The 14799-nt window shown below is 55.9% G+C and overlaps 1 protein-coding gene across 25 annotated transcripts in view; it reads right to left on the reverse strand.

Annotated features, from left to right (window-relative positions):
* NFASC (neurofascin) overlaps positions 1 to 14799 on the reverse strand; it is a 188582-nt gene that overhangs the window by 43221 nt on the left and 130562 nt on the right. For 24 of the 25 annotated variants that reach the window (XM_014532554.1, XM_014532541.1, XM_014532553.1 and 21 more), the window contains 8 exons: positions 8512 to 8623; positions 7930 to 8114; positions 6261 to 6392; positions 3683 to 3826; positions 2977 to 3088; positions 2463 to 2629; positions 1830 to 1977; positions 580 to 704 (listed from right to left, as the gene is read on the reverse strand). In XM_014532554.1, coding sequence (XP_014388040.1) covers positions 580 to 704; positions 1830 to 1977; positions 2463 to 2629; positions 2977 to 3088; positions 3683 to 3826; positions 6261 to 6392; positions 7930 to 8114; positions 8512 to 8623 — 1125 coding nt within the window. Of the gene's footprint in view, positions 1 to 258; positions 705 to 1829; positions 1978 to 2462; positions 2630 to 2976; positions 3089 to 3682; positions 3827 to 6260; positions 6393 to 7929; positions 8115 to 8511; positions 8624 to 14799 lie in introns of those variants that run through there. The other variant, XM_014532555.1, reaches the window with a different exon arrangement.

The following is a 14799-nucleotide window of genomic DNA, read 5'->3' on the forward strand; positions in this document are numbered from 1 at the left end:
CACTGGGGAAGGGACAAGAGTGCACTAAGAGTAAGGGCAGTGGGGCCCAGAGAGAGGACAGAGGTGATGAGGGACAATGGGCACTTTGCCTCCCTGGACGGGACCGGCTCCCTCCCCAGGTTTAGGATGGCTTCGTATGTCCAGCGCGGCCTGGACGAGGTGGAGTCGCCTGCTGAGTGCACAGCGCCCTCTGAAATCCCATCGGGAGGCAGGGAGGGAAGGAAGGCCAGCAGAGGTGTTGGAAGGACAAACACAAAGTTCAGTCTTGCTTCAATGATGGATCGTTTTAATGAACTTAGTGGTTTAGAGTTAGCTGTAAAGTTGGTAAAAATGACCACCACAGGACCCCTGTCCACCTTCCCGCTCTCATGCAGGTGAGAACACGGGGAGTTAATAGCTCTACTTAGGAGGCAAGTCAACGAACACAGCTTCTTTCGCAAGGAGCAGCATCCTAACCCTTAGATCAAAGGCAGGAGACTGCCACAGCTGGCGGCTCGCGGACCACAGGGCTGTCCTGGGCCCCGGCCTCTGCGGCTGCAGGAAGGGCGAGGAGTCAGTGCCTCGGGCAGCGGCAGTTACCTAGCACGGTGAGGTAGGCCTTGGCCAGGTCTTGGTCCAGCTCCGTGCTGGCGACGCACGTGTAGCTGCCCTGGTCCCGCTCAGCCACCCCAAAGATGGTCAGGGAGTCGTCTTCCTTCTTCATCCTGCAAAGGCACCGAGGGTTGGGAGGAGGGCGAGTGGGGGGCAACGGGAGAGACAAGGGGAGTGCCGGGCACCGCCTCTGCTTTCTCCCTGGATGGGGGTGAGTCAGAGGGGAGGGGAGCCCCAAGCTGGGCTGGGCAGCCGCAGCCCCTCCTAGGAGACAGGGTGCTCCCCAGCACTTAGGGTGCTCAATAAAGGGGAGAAGGAACGCGGGAGAGGCCGACGTGACCCTGAGCTGCGCTCAGTCCTCGAATGACACCTGCTCTCTGTGCCTTCCTGTTCTGCGCTCCCTCCCACCTTAGACCCACCCCCAAAAGGCAGTGGAGACCCCTCCTCTTCCCATTCTCCAGCTCTATCCCCAGCCCAGGCTGGTCTCTGAACTATCTCCCCTAGAGGGAGGGCACCAAAGAGCAGGCAGGTGTGAGCAGCAAGTGAGTGCCAGGATGTGCCTGCCCTCAGGGGGCCACCCCCACAAAGACCCAGATGGTCCTTGGAAACAGCTGGTGCCTAAGGCAACCTCAGTGCCCAGAGGTAAGAGAAGGTATGCAAAGGACCCTGCGGAGAGAGGCTCGGACCTTGACTGCACAATAGAGACACCTGCGGGCAGGTGTACACACTGTTGGTGCCCAGCCCTCCCCTTCCCCACACCCATTAAATCCGCATCTGGGATGAGGAAGGGGGCAGGCTTGGGCTAGTGAAAGCGCCCAGTGGTCCTAGTAGGCTTGGGCCAACCCTGCCCTCTGCTGGAGAACAAGGGCGCTGCGGGCAGGGCGGAAGCTGCGGGGAAGTGGGGGGCTCCTGGCTGTGATGCAGAAGAGGAGGGAGGGGGGCGCTGCGGGCAGGGCGGAAGCTGGGGGGCTCCTGGCTGTGATGCAGAAGAGGAGGGAGGGGTCACAATAAAGGAAAGAGGAAAAGAGAAGGAGCGAGGGGAGAACAGTGAAGAGAGAAAGGAGTTGGAAAGAGAAGGAAAGAGAAGCAGAGAGCTGATGGGAGAGAGGAAGAGGGTACAGGGGGGGTCCTCCCCTGAGGCCATCCTGCCCAGCCCGGCAGCTCCTCAGGGACAGGCAGGACACAGGCGCCCTATCCCTGGGTTCGGCACCAGGAAGGGGCTAGGGCGGAGCGGAGACCTGTTCCCGATGTAGAGCGGCTGGTCGTCCTTCAGCCAGGAGACCGTGAGCTTCAGGGAGGGGTCGTGCTTGACCCGACACTCCAGCTGCACGGTGGTGCCCCTTTTGACAACCTGGTCCTCAGGCATCCGGAAGATCCTGGTGGGGTCTGCGGAGAAAGCCGGGCGCTCGGCACTGACACGCTCTCTGCCCGTCATCCCAGCGTGGACCCCGTGTGACAGGCACGAGCTCCAGGATAGACTGAGCAAGGGAGGTGGAGAAACAGTCTCCCATTGCGTAAATGGGGGAAAGCCTGGTGTGGGTGATCCCCGACAGTAAACCACCCCAAATCCTCTCTATCTGGCTCGGGAAGGTATGATGCAGTTCCTGGGGTGGCGGTGGAAGCCGGGGTGGGTAGGCTGTCCTTCCTAATGCCATGGGGACCAGGCGGACAGGACTCAGTGTGGTCCCGGCACCCAGGCCAGCGGGAAGCCCTGGGAGAACCACAGACCCCCTGGGAGTGTCCCGCTAGGGATCAGACAGTAGGCATGTGCATTTCCATAGTGAAACACACGCGGGTAACCTGGAGAAGACAGCTTCCTTCCCCAGCTCCACCCCCGTCCCCCGCCCTCCACCTGCCAACCCCTTCTTTACCTTTGACCTCCAGGCGGACCTGGTTCTCGGCTTTGCCCAGGATGTTGGTGGCGACGCAGGTGTAGATGCCTTGGTCCTCTTTGCGGATCATCTTGATTTCCAGGCTGCCGTTCTCGTAGACGTGGTAGTTGCCACCATCCAGGTTGCTCCCTTGCCCATTCTTAAACCTCACAACACAGCAGCAGAACACACCACACACTGAGAAAGGACTGGCCCCGGGGTGCGGGGCCAACCACGCGAGAGAGACGGTGTGGGCAGCGGGACCAGCCCCACACTCGGAGCCTGGAGCCCTCATCCAACCACAGAGTAGCCCCGGCCAGTGCCTGCCCCTCCCCGGGCCTCGGTTTCCTTCTGTGCACAACAAGGGGGTTGACCCAGCTCATCTGCCAACTTCCTCCCAGCTTTGCCCCTTTAAGGTGCCCAGGCCTTGCCGAATACTTAATATGGGCAGATGAAAAGGACAAAGGGTGAGGCAGATGACCCCTGCTGGGAGGCCTGGTCTCCCGGGACTTACCATCGGAGTGTGGGGATGGGGGACCCGAAGAAGGGGCAGTCCAGCCGTGTGCGGTTGTACAGGATCACCCGGATGAGCTGGTTCCGTGGGGACATCATGCGAGGTGGCACGTCTGCAATTCCCAGACAAGGGCTCTTGGGTGGGGTCTCACTCTTCCATCCCTTTCCCGTTGGTCTTATCTCTACGTGCTTCCTCCCAACAGCAGCTTTCCCAGCACCACACCTGCCCCTAACCACGTGGCTCCTCTAAAAAGCCTCGAAGGGGTAGGTAAGGACGGAGGAAGCTTCCCCATTCCCGACCTACCCTCTTTCCAACCCAAATTATCCAGCAGGTTCTGCACCTGCCCCTCCACCGCCCCTCCCTGCTCCGGGAGTGCTGCAAACATCTCAGGACCCCTCCCGCTCTGCGACCTGCTCAGACCCCAGGACAGTCAGCATGGACACCCCAAGGAGACGAGACAGAGACAGGCCCACTGGGTGACACCAGGGAAGGAGGGACCGAGGCTGACTTCCGGTGGGGAATGCACTCTGTCTGCACTCCCGGCTCTGTGGGTTTTAAGCCCTCCCTCCTCCCCACACATCTCATCTCCAGTCTCCACGCTTCCCCCGCCAGCCCGGCCGGTCTCCGGAGAGGAACGTGAGCCCACGTGTGACATGACCACCCGGAGAAGCGGCGCTGCAGGGGCTCGGGGGGACGGGACACGCACCCAGCACGCTGACGAAGGCGTTGGCCAGCAGGTAGCCGTGCTCGTTGGAGGTGTTGCACTGGTACACGGCCCGGCTGCTGATCTGCGTGTCCCGGAAGATGATGGTGTCCCCGGCCACCTCGCGGTTTGGGTTGGGCGGTGCCGCTACACAAGAGGAAAGACGCTTCTTGTGAGACATGGGGAGGGCAGGCGAGGGGAACCTGGGGTTCTGCGCGGGGCTCCCCAGCATGATGGGGTGTCACGGAGGCAGCAGCGCCGGAAGGCTCGCAGAAGACCCCGCTCCGGCGCCACCACCGTGTGGCTGGGAGACGTGGGACCCTTCATTGAACCTTCTGGAGTTTATTTCTCAGTCTGTCCAACCGGGATATGAATTCCTGCTCAACCTACGTAGCAGCTGGGCAGCTGTGGCAACAGAAAGGGGTCTGAGTTCTAACCAGATTCTTGCCAGCATCAGTTTCTGGTCGGCAGAAGGTGGATAACTACCATCTTGTGGGGCTTTTATGAGGATGACCTGAGCTTTCAGGCAGGTGTAAAGTCGCTGGCTGCCAGCATCAGTTTCCTACTGGCAGAAGGCGGATAACTACCACCTTGTGGGGATGACCTGAGCTTTCAGGCAGGTGTAAAGTCGCTGGAAGAGGGCCCAGCCCATACTAATGATCACTGTTGTGAATATTTTAATCCAAAGTGCATATACTTAAGTCTGTTCTGAAAAGGACGAAGCACTAAGGAACCAGGTAGGCCTGCCACTTGCCCATCCTCAGAGCAAAGCTTTCTGCAGACATTCACCAAGTTACACCTGCTAAAGACCGCACAGTCCTTCTACCTGCCAAAGCTACCCACGGTCCCAGGCAAGGTTTCCCCCGCGCAGAGGGAACATTCCATGCCCACGGGTGCATCCGGCTGGGAATCTGGGGCAAATCCAGTCTTTCTGGGCCTCATTTCCTTCACCTGCCAAATGGAGAGGAAGTACTCCCACCTCTCCCCTGTCTAGGAGGGTTAGGAGAAGAGAAAGGTAACAGCTGTACAATATACGTTTTCTAGAAATGTAAGAACTGCCGCTTTTCTCATCTTTCATCACCAGAAGGTGACGTTCGTCTGTGAGACTTCCGGACTGGGCCAGAGGACTGGGCTTACTCGGTCCGTGAACTCATCTGGGATCGCTCAGACCGATCACGGCAGTCGGCCGAGGAAGACCCAGGGTCTGGCCCGTGGGCGCCACTCCACAGATAGCGAGTCTGAGCCGGAACTGGGGAATCAGCAGGCGGTAAGTGCAGTCAAGGTCAGCATCCTTATCACCCTTCCGCACTCAGCAAAAAGGCCTGAGGCCGGCAATGCCAGCGACTTAACGCCTTGCCCAGAGATGCTCATGGCCCCACCTTTCCTCCGGTCACTCCCCGTAAGGGACGGGTGCCCTTTCCAGGGCCACGGTTCAGCTGTGAGTCCTGGGGGCTCTGACGTTTACAGCCTTTGTTTGCCTTGTCCCCAAAGGCTGTCAGGACAGGGCGAACCAGCAGCAGAGGGCAGGCACGTCCCTGTCTCTGCTGCGTCCAGGGGAGGGACAGTCACTGGGGATAAATGTGTGCTCAGTGCTAGGTGGTGTAGGCATGCTGCGTTCCCATAGCAACCCACAGCTTCCTCCTTACTGGTCACGTGACCTCGGGCAGTTCATGGCACCATCAGAGCCTCCCTTCTTCATCGTTAGTGTTTGAGGTTAAAGAGAGAACAGGGCTGCAGCACCTAGTGCAGTGGCTGGAACACAGTAAGGGTCTAAAAAGGTGCTCTCACCCTCTCCTGCACCTGCCTCCCCTGCCTCCCCACCGGCTGCTCTTGAGTTAGGCTCTGAGTTCTCACCATCTATTTTTTTTTTCCCCATCTGGTTGACATCACCTTTTGCATTCCCTCGGACCCCTTAGAGAAAGTAATGACAGGACATTTAAAAAAGTAAATGCACCTGGAGAGAATGACGGGACATCTTGACCAAGCCCTCTGGCTGAAGGGGCCTTGGATCCCCTACTCCAGCCATCCAGGCAGGACGCCCTCTCCCCCAAGTATGGGTTACTGAGCTCTACTCTATCTTCCGAGCTCCACACATCACTCAGAGCCCAAACTCTCAAGGAGATGCACCGCAGACCCTAAACCTTGAACTGGGCTCTGTGGTTGTTAAGGGCACAAAGCAGAGATAGATGAAAACCCCCAGGGAGCAGAAATGCCCTCAACACAGAGAAAACCCCAGGCCCCTGCCCTCTCACGCAGGCACGGGGCAGGTTTCCTGCCTCTTGAGGTGTCCAAAGAGGTGGCTGCTCCCTCACTTCTGGAACAACCAGGGGCACACCACAGGGACAAGATCGGGAGCCTTTGATGGCAGAGAGAGCAGCCAGGGGAGACGATGGCTAGTTACTCACATTGCAAAACCCCCTGCCCTCTCACGCAGGCACGGGGCAGATTTCCTGCCTCTTGAGGTGTCCAAAGAGATGGCTGCTCCCTCACTTCTGGAACAACCAGGGGCACCATAGGGACAAGATCGGGAGCCTTTGATGGCAGGGAGAGCAGCCAGGGGAGACGATGGCTAGTTACTCACATTGCAAAGGTTCCCCATTCACCATCCACTGGACAGTGGGCTTCGGGTTCCCATTGGCTCGACACACCAGCCTCCCATCCTCGCCAGGAGCCAGGATAAGGTTCTTGGGCTCGTCCAGCCAGTAGGGAGCAGCTGGAAGACAAGGGCAGCACAGGCAGGAGTTAGATGGTGCAGATGGGCTTCCTCTAGAAGACAGGAGCCTCTGAGCGCCAGCCCAGCCCTCAGCGCCCGCCCGGGGCTCATCCTCACGGATGGCTCAGTCCAGCCTGCCTTCGGCCGGCTCAACACCAGAGATGCCGACCTGCCTATTTCGAGTTCACAGAACAAGAGTTCCAAACTGGGGCTGCTCATGAGAGTTCCCTAAAGAGCTTTTAACCAACACGGATGCCAGGACCCAGCTCAGACCCACTGAATCGAAATCCTCAGGGGAGGTTCCGGGGGCGAATGCTTTAAGAGGTCCTGGTGTTCATGATGGGCACCCAGGGGCCCAGCCAGGGATGGTGGGAAGGCGGGCACTGGATTGGCCCCTCTGGGTTTCTGTTGTTGCTGCTGCAAGATGAGACCTTTCAGGAAAGGCCTGCTACTTACACTCACTCTCTTAGGCACTGAGCTTTGGGTAGAGCAGAAGCTCATAGCTGGCCACCCCTTTCAACTGTTTGGAAAATTTCACAAATATATGGATACTAGAGGCCCGGTGCTTGAATTCATGCTCGGGTGGGGTCCAGCTGGCCCGCCCTGATTGGGGCCGATCGGGCCAGGCCAGTGGAGGGGGAGGGTGGGCGCATGGGAAGTCGGCTGGCCAGCCCCACCCCTGATTGGGCTGGGGGTGCCGATAGGGTTGGGGGGCGAGATCGGGGCCACAGTGCCCATCAAAGCAACCAGTCATTCTGTTGGTTGCAGTGTTCTATATATATAAATAGATATGGATTTTTCTGAGAACAGGGTTCTTTGTACCAAAGCTCTTGATACCCCCTAAAAGATTAAGAACCTCTGGTCTGAGTGGAGTGCTGAAACCAAGGTCACATGTTCAACTGAGTGTGTGCTAAGAAAGTTCTTACACTGTGGGATCAGACTTCATCACCCCAGTCACCCATCCGGCCCGGTGAGAAGTGACTGGTGTCCCCCGGCACCCGTGGCTGGCATCCACAAAGGCATGTGTTCTAGTGCTTATGAGAGCTCAGGTGGGCCAGCTACGCTTTTAGGGGAGGGACGTGGCTTTAAAAAAATAGTTTGGGCCATGATGACTCCCCATTTTTAAAAAGAAACAAGCACAGAACACAGACAGCACAGGGAGAAGATGACACAGTGTGAACAGGAATGCAAAATGGAAAAGGAGAAGGCTCTTGGTGTGAATCAAACAGACCGTGACATCCACCTGCTGAGGGAGCCCCGGAGAGTTGCGCGATAGTCACATCTTCTTCCCTCAACACACCTCTCTCTCTCTCTCTCTCTCTCTCTCTCTCTCACACACACACACACACACACACACACACACACTCACAAACACTCTCACCTCCAGGGTGACACCATCCCTGAGAGGTCACTATTGCCACCGACCAGAGTGTTGAGTTTCCCCCGCGCACCCTGCCCCAGCCACCCTCAGAGGAAAGGGCGGCCATGGCGTGTAGGGCTGGCAAAATCATCATAATGAGAAATACACACAACGTACCCTTTACTCTCACCGAGATCGTGTGCCGGATGCTGCCCATCTTGTTGGAGGCCAGGCAGAAATACTCCCCCGAGTCTTCCTCAGACACGCTGGTGATGCGCAGCGCCTTGTTGAAGTTCTCAAACTTGGCCTTGTCCGATGGGAGGTCCCCGCCTTTCTTGTACCACGCGATGTCTGGTGTGGGGCTGGGAGAGGGACCGGGCAGGAAACACGGATTTATTACAAACCGTGGCTCTGCAATTCTCCTACGGAGCCCAGGGGTCCTTAAAGGTACGTGGGCCCAGGGATACCTGTCCTCCGACAGCTGTTCTCATACAGAGGGCGGCTCAGGGCAGAGCATCTGAGGGACGTGTCTGAGGCCACAGAAATGCTAACCTGCACAGCACGCCCGCCCATCTCCTTTCCTCGCTATCCAAAGAGAGATGGCCAGGATGGGATGGAGAGGACTATGCTTTGCAAAGTCCTCACTAAGGGCTGTGTGCTTCTCCTTCTGTACCCGAAACGTGGCAGAGAGAGCACGCACAAGCTCCCTCCCCAGCCTCCTGAGGGGGGCGGCCAGAAGTGGGGTGAAGTGGTACGTACACCCCGGAGGCGATGCACTCCAGCAGCAGGTCCATGCCGCGCAGCACCATCTGACTGCTCGCGGTGCCCTGCGGGTACATGAAGCTGGGGGTTCTTTCTGAAACTCCTCGGGCTGCAATAGGACAGAACAAGATGGCTGAGCCTCCTGCCCCGGGGGCTGACCCATATAGGCCAAGGCTGTCAAGCTAGGAAGAGATGTCATCTCGCCTGGCTGTCCCCTTCCCTCAGAGGCACCAGTGCCCGCACCCTCCCAGCCGAAACCACCCGAGGGCTGGGCTTCATTAAGAGAGTGTGTTAGGAAGCTCGGGCTCCTGGGCCCCATGGGCACATGGGTGAGCAGCTCTGCTTCTGGAAGGACCTGCCAAGAGGAGCCGCTTCCCTCCCCGGTCCCTGGAAAGGGGGTGGGGCTGCCTGAGCTGCGAGTGGTTTGTTCCCTGAGCATCTTGTGTTGGGACCCCAGAGGCCAGTTGGGTGGACCCTGGGGGGCCATATCAGCAGCAGTGGGAGAAAGGGAGGCACACATTGGGGCCACAGGGCAGACAAGCTGCTCTTGGGGACCCTGGAGACAGGAAGCTGAGATGAAGCCATGAGACCCCGATGAACAGTCAGAGGTGTGGGGAGCGTTACTCATGGGTTAGCAAAGACATGGGGAGAATTAATGAGCAGAGATGACAGGAAATCACTTCTGGGGCCAAGACCATTCGGCTGCATCACTAATGACTTCAGAAGGGGGCCGGGCAGGCGGGTGTGGATTACACGTGAGGCGCTGGGGGAGGGGATCTGCAATTCAACGAGGCGGAGTAGCCACAGGCTGTGAAGTTAATGACGTGCACAGGTGTGAAGCCAGGTGGCCCGCAGAGATGGACACTGTCAGGGTGGCCGTTTCCCAGTGGGAGGGGTCGGGCGAGTCTGGGCAGAGCGGAGCCCGCCCTCCTGAGCTCAGGGCTCCCTCAGGGCTCTGTGTAGTTCTGTTAGTTGGATATGATGGAAGGAAGAGGAGCAAGGAGTTTCCAACCAGGAGCCCAAAGCACAGGGAGCCTGAAGAGGCGCCTCTGCCCAAAGGTGTACAAATAGACACACACGTGAGCCTACTCATGGGCTTCCTGGGTCTCCGACTCAGCCGGGAGGGGAGAAGGGGAGGAGGGCAGAGCTGCCAGGAGCCGGGAGCCCTCAGAGTGCCCGCACACAGAACAAAGGCGTTTTTCTGGGCGGAGCCTGTTAATGGAGGCTGGCAGAGAGAGGACAGCGTGGCCCGGGCACTCCCTGACACTGGGGTTTCCTAAAGGAGCTTGCTGGACTAGCTGGTGCCTGGCTGGATCAGCAGAGTCTAGTCCCAGGGGCACTCAGCTTCTTTCCATTAGCCATTTCGTAGAGTTTGCGCCTGTTTTATCCCTTTGTCAGGGGAAGAAATGATGAAACGCATGCAAAGGTAGTTAGGCGGCTGGAACAACACATGGCATATAGCAAGTGCTCAATGAACACCAGTGGGATGAATGAATTCAAGGGTAGAAGAGAACAAAAAGAAGGCAACAAGCGACCCCCCCGCCATGTTATTCCTCCTGCTGTAGATGTCCTCATCTGTCCCACCAGCACACACATTTACCACAGTGGCTACTGAAGGGGTTAATCCATTATGTGGTTAATTGGTTACTGTCCATATATCTATAACTCTTGTAGCATCCAGCTCTCGGTACCAAGGAATCTGATACCAAAGCAGTAGCTTCCTCCCACCCATCGTCATGGGATCACCCAAACAGACAACACAAGGTCAAGGGCATCATGAGGAGCGGGAGATTTCAAGCAGGAAGCTCTGCTGTCAGGAACCCTAGGATTATGTAGAAGAGGTCCCAGCTCAGTTGGCATACTCCTTCCTGCAGGGACACCATCTGCAGAAACCGATCTGTGACCCTGTGGACATTTAATTCACACCACAGCACACAGCACCACAAGCACACATGGCCAGCAAAGCATTAAGTGTGGGAAGGAGGAGGAGAGAGCACAGAGTCCCACTGTGGGTGCCTTGACACCCTGTAGCTGTGACTATAAAATGGTGACCGTGCCCGGCCAGAGGGGCTCAGTTAGTTGAGTGTCGTCCCATGTACCAAAGTGTTGCCGGTTTGATTCCTGGTCCAGGCACATACCTGGGTTGCAGGTTTGATCCCCAGTTGGGGAGCATACGGAAGGCAACCGATCAATGTTTCTCGTTCACATTGATGTTTCTCTCCTCTCTCTCTCTCTCTCTCTCTCTCTCTCTCCATGTCCTTGCGTGAAGATTAAAAACAAAGGTTATAGCAATACTTTATGTGTAGGACGTGGGCTAGCAACCACAGAATTATCCTCAAAGGGGAGAAGCTACTGGGAAATAAGCCAACGCTCAATATAGGGAAGAGCACCCTAGAAGTCAGAGGTAATCATTGGGGCCGCCATTGGGTGAGCCTTCACTATGGACCAAGCACTGCGCCAGCACCTCTATCTACATCCTCGTGTTCAATCCTCACAACAAACCTGGGGCTATCACCCCCATTTTCAGCAGAGAAAACCGAGGCTCAGCGAAGTCAACAGACATGCCAAGGTCACCAGCAGTTATGTTTTGGATTCTGGACCATTTAGCCCCAAAGCTTTTGTTCTAACATCTACTCTGTATTGCCTCCCTCTTTAAAGATGGATACCTCGCTTATCCCTACAGCTTTGGGAATATGTTTCATGTTCAAAGAAAAACAAAATTCAAGGGCAAAAGAGGTGGAGGAGGAAGGTGTTTTCATCTTAGTTTCGGTGGTGAAACTCTCCCACTGTGTTTTCCTCAGATATTGTTCCCACTGTCTCGGGTAAGATGCCATCTCTCCTCGGTGACTACTAAGTACACTCAGGCCCGAGTGGGGAAAGAAGCTGGGCTGGGAACTAAGAGGCTCCAAAGGCATCTCAACTGGATTCTTAAGGCCATGAAAAGCTGGAAGAGGCGTCAGGGTGACACGTGATATCATCCGGGACAAGAAGGCCGGTCCAAGGGGAGGTTGTAGAGATGGGGTCAGCTGCAGCAGGAGGCATTTACATAAAAACTTATGAAGCACTGCCCTGGCCAGGTGGCTCAGTTGGTTGGAGCTTTGCCCGGTACACCAAAAGGTTGTGGGTTCGATTCCTGGTTAGGGCATACATAGGAGGCAACCAATCGATGTTTCTCTCTGACCCTGATGTTTTTATCTCTCTCTAAAAAATAATAAAAATAGTTCCTCGGGCGAGGATTAAAAAAAATGTATAAAAGATAATCCAGCTGCTGGAGAAGCAGACCCAGGAAGAATCTCTGAGACAAAGGTGCTTACTACACGACACTCTACGAGACGCTAATGGAAGATGACAGTTTCCAAGAGTGACATAGGACACCCCTTTCACCACGGAGGCGGGGATCCCCTGTCCAGCTCATGATGCTTCCCTTAGGCTCCCTGATTTTCAGGGCTGGGTCGACCCAATACCTGATCGAACTCAGAACCCAGAAGCCAATTTAGGGAGATCTTCCACGTGGGCCCATTGGACCTTTAGCCCCAGGGCAGTCTCTGCTCTCCTGCTCTCACAACTGTGGCTCCAGAGTGGGCATACGGGCTTCCACAGGTCAGCCGGGGACATTAGGCCATGGCACTGCCTCAAACACCTTGACTTCAGGGGCCAACAAAAATGCCTCCATTGTTTCCTGCAGGAGAAAAGGTCGAGGCTGCGGAACGCCCGAGCTGCTCCCCTCTGTCAAGGGCTGTCTGTTAGCAGAGGAGGGGTCAATGGATCAGATGTACCCAAGAACCTTTGCCAAAAACAGCTCTGAGGGGCAGCCGGATCCTCCGTTTGCTGCTTTCAGTTCTCGGAATTGAGGACTCGTGGGCTGCATCCCTGGCATCTCACCCACTCTCAGGCTCTAGGAACAGCTGACCAACCACCCCAGACGACAAGAAAAACTCCTTATCTGGTAACATCTGCTCTCTCCCGCTGCCGGGAAGTCCCTTTGCAAGTCTAACCCAAACCTCTCAGGCAGTGGTGAGGGCTTTTTCTTCCCCAGCTCTCAGCACCAGGAGATCCCAACAGCTTTTGTCTACAGTCTGCCCTGAAGTTTCTCCCTCCACAGTACCTTCTTCCCATGACTGTTTCTACCTTTCTCCCCTCGGCGTGCCTTCAAGGACTCGCAGTTCTTCCTAATGTCAGAAGCGTAGGGCAGTTATACTTCAGTCAACACTCAACCATTCCCTTCAATCTCACTGGTGCTCCTGACCCCATGCCAGGAACCATATGCATGTCACCCTATTTAATCTTCACCACGAAACGGTGGGGCAGGCAGTGGACCCTTTTTGCAGATGAAAAGGTCTGACCCGCTCAATGACTTGCCCGGTGTCCATCAGTGGTGCATCCCAGAGCCCGGGTTTAACTCATGGCAGCCTCCTTCGGCGTGCACACTCTCATCTTCCTCGTCTCCTGGTCTGGGTAAGTTCTAAGTGGCAAGTCAGGGGGCATCGGGCATACATTCAGAGGATACCAAACCACTGCAGAAACCACTAGAACGAAATGAATTATGGGGGCGGGGTGGCCCCACTGCTGCAAAGGGGACCTGCCATGTTTCACGGCCAATGTTTCACAGACATGCACTGGACATTCTTCATCGCACGGTCTCTCTGCCAGGTCTCTCACTCAGGAAGGACCTTATCTCCGTTCCTTTCTCTTCACTTCCTCTTTCTTTCTAGAAGCATCCAACACAGCTGTCCTTTGTTCAGCACGTTCCTCACTTTGACTTGACAACCTTCTTAGCTGTCATCATGCTTGGTCAGCCATTCTTCCGTGAATTCAAGAGAAGGGGTCCCTCTCATGTTGAGGCAGGACAGTAAGAAGCCAGGAAAGTTCCTCGGCGAGTGGGACGGGGAAACTGAGACCGACAGCTGGACAAAGTGGTTGAGCAACTTACAGTCAGATAGAGACGGTCACCAGGGCAGGGAGCCCCAGGTGCCTGGTAACAGGCGAAACTGGTGCTGAACCTCACCCCGAGGGTGCCCTTTCCTCCCCTGGCATATCGCTGGTCACGCTGTCCGGACGCCCTGACCTTTTCTCCCTAGAGACAGCATCGGGGCCTCAGTTGTATTTCAGCTCCAGGTCCAGGAAAGCAGTAAGGCCAGGCGGTGATGCCAGGCCCAGCTGCAATGACTAACGACCCCTTCCCTGGTGTCCATCAGCCAATGAAGACCACGACCCTGAAAGGGCACATCTGGAAAAGTGACGAGTATTCTAGTGCGATCCTCCTCCTGAGACCTCCCCTAAAATCCCTGCCTGCCTTTGGAAAGCAGATAAAACCCCTCAAGACAAAGAAGCCGGTGCTCACTTGAATCTCCTTTTTGAGTGAATTATCTTCCTCTTAAACTCTAAGTGTCCCGACAAGACTTGCAAGTGAGGAGCAGCGGCAGCTCATCCCAGGTTAAACCCCTGGGCCTGTCTCCAAGGCCCCCTTTCCTCTGACTCTCCCGTGAGCTGGCCCCTGTCTCGCCTGGGCTCACTCTTTCTTATAACATTTCTATAGAGACAAAGCAGCCGGCCTAGAATTTCTTCTGTAGCTTCTATCTTAGCCCTTCCTGTCCCACTGTCCCCAGCTCAAAATCACCGGCTGGTGTGGTTTAGTTGGTTGTGTGTCATCCTCGTAGGTTCGATTCCCAGTCAAGGGCACATTCCTGGGCTCAATCCCCGGTAGGGGGCGTGCCGGAGCCAGCCCAGCGATGTTGCACTCTCACATCATGTTTCTCTCTTTTTCCCTTTCCCTCTAAAAATCAATAAACGATTCTTTAAAAATAAAAAAGAAAAGAAAAGAAAAAAGAATCACCTGGACTTGTGTTGTGAAATCTTTCCTGCATGAAGTCAAGAACCTACACACCACAGGCCGGCTGCAGGCAGACCTGCTCTGGGCTGGGTCCCTTTCCGGTAACAATGCGAGCACTTGTGAGTTTCGCTTGTTTTCATAGCCCTTGGTTCCTACAACTCCCACTCATTCACTTGTAATACTAAACTGGTTTAAGCGGCTGGAATCACCCAGGCCTACTCCACTGATAAAACAACTCCATATGCTTATGCTCCGAATTGTTTATCTTCCATAAAGTGAGGAGCTGGGGCCAGACGGTCTCTAAGGGACCTTCTGCTCTGATGTTCTCCCGCTTTAAGAATACTTCTATAATAGATTACCCGAAACCCAATTTAGAAGAAGGCACATGCCACACCAGTGCGCTGGGGCTCTGGACACAGTGGCGGTTGCCCCATCGTTTAGAAAACAAATAACAC

This window comes from Myotis brandtii, unplaced genomic scaffold, assembly GCF_000412655.1.
Source record: "Myotis brandtii unplaced genomic scaffold, ASM41265v1 scaffold898, whole genome shotgun sequence".
NCBI classification, from domain to species: domain Eukaryota; kingdom Metazoa; phylum Chordata; class Mammalia; order Chiroptera; family Vespertilionidae; genus Myotis; species Myotis brandtii.